Source organism: Dioscorea cayenensis, chromosome 19, assembly GCF_009730915.1.
Source record: "Dioscorea cayenensis subsp. rotundata cultivar TDr96_F1 chromosome 19, TDr96_F1_v2_PseudoChromosome.rev07_lg8_w22 25.fasta, whole genome shotgun sequence".
Classification (NCBI taxonomy): Eukaryota; Viridiplantae; Streptophyta; class Magnoliopsida; order Dioscoreales; family Dioscoreaceae; genus Dioscorea; species Dioscorea cayenensis.
This window is the reverse complement of record NC_052489.1, coordinates 10,794,509-10,798,831: the sequence shown is the minus strand read 5'-3', so window position 1 is coordinate 10,798,831 and position 4,323 is coordinate 10,794,509. Positions and strand designations below refer to the sequence as shown.

Genomic DNA, 4,323 nt, shown 5'->3' with positions numbered 1-4,323 from the left:
AATTTTATTTTAAATGAATAGTAAAATAATTTCAATTCCCTCCTTAATTTTAAGATACTACAAATATTTATTCTAGTCTTCTTTATTAAACCCTAATTTATATTTTTGTTGTGTCATCTTCCTATATTATTGAGATCAAAGCCTAATATTTGTGAAGATCTTGTTAGGTATGTTTTTTAAATTAATCTTATTTATACATATTGAGATCAAGGATTGTAGCCATATTATTCTTAATCATCCTAAGACATATCAAATACTCCAAAGATTATAATCACATGTTTATGCTTCTATAGAATTTATTCTTTATTTTTTCCTTTATTTTTTTTTTCAACTTTATCAAATGATACCTATACAAAATTTAAATTAATAAACCCATATTCTCCCTTAATGCTAAACCACACATGCCTCTCTCTCTCTCTCTCTCTCTCTCTCTCTCTCTCATGTTATATGTCATCTCTCTTTACTTTTCACTATGAATTGTATGCAATTGTTTTTTGAATATTTAATTTTAAATTTTATTTACACAACCTTAGTAATTATGGTCTTTTAATTATTTTTTTAATTTTTTTCATATTATTTTATTTCAATTTTATCAAATTGGTACCAATACAAAATCAAATTTATGGTCTTTTAGTAATTATGCATATTGAGATCAAGTATTGCAGTCATATTGTTATATGTCATCGAACCCTCTTTCTAGTCACACAATTTTTTCAAAGCTTTATTTGTTGTGGGTCTAGCTAGATTAATTAGAAGTTCATATATGGTTAATTTTATTTCACGATATAATTGCATTTTGCTTTGGAATATTGTATGAAATTATTTTTTGAACATTTAAGTTCAAATTTTTTTTACAAAACCTTAGTGATTGTAGTCTTTTAAGTTTTTTTCTCCTCTCATATAAGTTATGTCAACTTTATCAAATTGGTACCTATAGAAAATCAAATTTATCAACTTATATCCTCCTTCAACACTAAACCACATGCACCCCACTATCATGTTTTATGTCATCTTTCTCTTCCTCTCCCTCTTATATTCACACAATTTCTTCATAGATTTTCTGGTTATGGGTCCAGCTAGATTAATTTCTTCATAAATTTTTTAGTTGTGCTTCTAGCTAGATTAATTATAAGTTCATAATAAATTTTATTTTATGACGTATAAATTTATAATTCGCTTTGGGTTGTTTGAAATTGTTTTATAAATATTTAATTTCACTTTTTTTTACATTACAACCTTAGTGATTATGGTCTTTTATTTTATTTTTTAATTTTTTTTTCATGTTATTTTATGTCAAGGGACTAGAGACATGCCTAGGCATGGAGGATTTGGAAAAAGAAAAAGAAAAGATCACAATATTGGAAATGATTTTTCAAAAGAAATTGATACGGCATTCCATCCTCAACCATTTGATGTCAATGGACCTACAAACACTGCAAGTGGATCAAGTAGTCATCATATTCTTCAACAGCCAAGAGAAGATTCTAATTTTATTGGTAAAATACAATACATAACATATGTCTTAAATTTTAAATTTAAATTATACATTCATTTTTCATGTTTAATTTTTTAAATATTGTTATGTTACAATGCCTTTCAATTTTATTTATTGTAATAGGAATGATGGACAACACAACTAAAAAGACAATTAGATGTCACTATGGAGGTCATTTTACATTTTCAATTGGAAAGCCATTGATATATATACTCTATTGAAGGATTATGATATTGTAAATAATGCTTCTCTTGAGGAAAATTTCAGACATAGTGATGTAGATGTGATAAACAATGGGATTGAAGATGAGCATGAACCAAGTTGTCCCCTTAATGATTCAGGTAGATATTTTTTTTTTAATTTTTTTATGCCTTTTATTTTAATGCTTTTCATTTAGTTAATTGATTTAATTTTTTTTTCTTATTAATAGATTCAAAAATTATTAAAAGAAAGATAAGAGGGCCTACACATTGTATGAGACTCATTGGTTTAGAGAATGGACAAAAATTTCAAGTAGAATTTGATGATGACCACCAAGCTGTTGGTGATAACTCAACGGATTTTATTTGGTTTTTAGGACAAACAGTTAGAAATCGATCTTGTTGTCCTTTACAAGTCAAAGAATGGAAAGATATTCAAAATGGTTCCATTGAGCATATGTGGAACATTATATTGGTAAGCTGCATAATAACTTATTATTTTTCTAATTAATGCAATTATTATTTAATTCCTTCAAATAAGAACTATATAATTATATTAATTTTGAATATCATTTCATTTGTTTATTAATGATTTCTTTGTAGGAAAAGTTCAATTTTGAAATTCCAAGTGGAAGGAAAGAAGCTATTTATGATCATATGAATGCTTTATATCGAGATTATAGACACAAAATGAAGAAACAATATTTTGATTCAAAAACAACTTATCATAATAGCCTAAAAAATAAGCCTAAGCATGTTACCATGAATGATTGGAAGTATTTGGTTAATCTTTGGAGTGATACAACATTTCAGGTTAGTATAATTAATCTAATTACTTGATTTGTTATTGTTATAAAACTATAATACTTTTATTAAATGATTTTTTTTTTCATTTTTATATAGGAAAGAAGCATGAAGAATAAGAAAAATAGGGAGAAGCGTTCAATGCCTCCATACACAGGAACCAAAAGTTATGCACGACTAAGACACCAAATGGTATGAACAACATCAATAATAATTTTTTGAGTTGGTTATTGAGTTGATAGTGAATAAAATTATGATACACATACAATTTGTTATAATACTAAAGATTTTTCATAGCAATAGTTGAATAATGTTTTAGCATGTTGTCATAATTTTTTTATTATAAAATGTCTTTTATAGAAAAAAGAAAAAGGAAAGGTACCTTCTCGTGTTGAAGTTTGGATTGAATCTCGAAAAAGAAAGAGAGACAAAGAAATTGATCCTTCTTCACAAAATATCATTGTGAGTATTATTTTATACTAGTTTTCTACTAATATCCTTTTCTATATTTTCTAATAAAAAAAACTACTTAATTGTTTTCCCATTATAATTATAGGTACAATTTGATCATTTGAAGAAACAACAAGAAGAAGGGCAAATTTCACTAGATGATGAGGAAATCTTTCAAGAAGTACTCGGACCTGAAAAAAATGGTTATGTACGAGCATATGGCCCGGGTAAAAGTATAAAAGATTATTTTGGTGTTATACCATCAAAAGTTGAACTTATAAAACAAGTGGAAGCAACCAAAAAAGAAGCAAGCGAGCAAGTTGAAATGGCTAAGAGGGAAGCAAATGCAAGAGTAGAGGCAATGGAAAAGCAAATGGATGAAAAAATAGCAAAGATGAATAGAGATTGGGAAGAAAAAATTAAAATGTTATTTCATTTCCATGCTCCACAAATGCAAGAGTAGACATCCAATTTTTTTACAACTTTAATTTTTGTGAATGTTATTAATATTTGTGATGAAGACTTCTTATTTCCATAATATATGGCTTTAATTAAGTTTTTTATTTGGGCTATATTTTGTTTAACTCTTTTAATTTCAATATTTGCACTTAATTAGGTTATAGCTACAAATTTATTGACTTCTTTTTATCTTTTAAAGCCTAAAAACAAATGAATTTACTAGAAAAACTTTCCAATTTGTAGCAAATAATTTTTAATATTTAGATATGGATTTATTGAGTTTGTGGTTAAAAAAATAATATATAATTGCTACAATTTGTTTATTTTTGAAGAAAAATATTTTTTGCTACATGCATGCGATTATTATAGCAAAATATTTTACTATATAGTTACAAACATATTTTACCCGAAACAATTGATTAAATAATTTTTGTTACAAGCCTACTATTTGATAGCAAAATATTTTAGCGTGTAGCTATAACTAATTTGTTTTGAAGCAAAATTACTATCTTTATAGCTACGATTTAGAATCATATTAAATTTATAACTAAAACGTAAAATATTTGTGACAATACTTTCACTGTGGCAAGTAAATTAAAATTTTAGCCACAAAGTTTCTCGTTGTAACTAAAAATTTATTTTTGCTATATATATCCATATAATGTAGCTAAAACAATAAATTATTTCCTACCACATTATATTTGCATCGCAAAATATTTTAATGTTTTAGACACGCAAAAATAAAAAGTCGTAGCAAAAATATATTAACACTTAGCTACGTAGTCATAAAAATATGTGGCTAACTTTTTAGCTACTGCATTTCATGTCACGAAATTTATCTTTCAAGCTAAAGTGTTTAGCTACAAGATTTTGTACTTTTTGCTATAATTTTTTTCCAAAGCTATAGATACATAA

The 4,323-nt window shown here is 25.9% G+C and overlaps 1 protein-coding gene across 1 annotated transcript; it reads left to right on the top strand.

Moving 5' to 3' along the window:
* Positions 1 to 1,652: 1,652 nt before the first annotated feature.
* Positions 1,653 to 3,412, top strand: LOC120284038. Its single transcript, XM_039290863.1, has 6 exons — positions 1,653 to 1,836; positions 2,073 to 2,170; positions 2,299 to 2,508; positions 2,599 to 2,691; positions 2,860 to 2,961; positions 3,056 to 3,412. Exons 1-6 carry the CDS (start codon positions 1,653 to 1,655, stop codon positions 3,410 to 3,412), a joined length of 1,044 nt encoding a protein of 347 aa, XP_039146797.1.
* The last annotated feature ends 911 nt before the right edge of the window (positions 3,413 to 4,323 follow it).

Excerpts from the sequence above, each read along its gene's own strand:
- LOC120284038 (XM_039290863.1), top strand. The coding sequence starts at position 1,653 with ATGTCACTATGGAGGTCATTTTACATTTTCAATTGGAAAGCCATTGAT. Across the intron at positions 2,171-2,298 it reads ATATGTGGAACATTATATTG|GAAAAGTTCAATTTTGAAAT; the intron begins GTAAGCTGCATA and ends ATTTCTTTGTAG. Across the intron at positions 2,692-2,859 it reads CACGACTAAGACACCAAATG|AAAAAAGAAAAAGGAAAGGT; the intron begins GTATGAACAACA and ends TGTCTTTTATAG.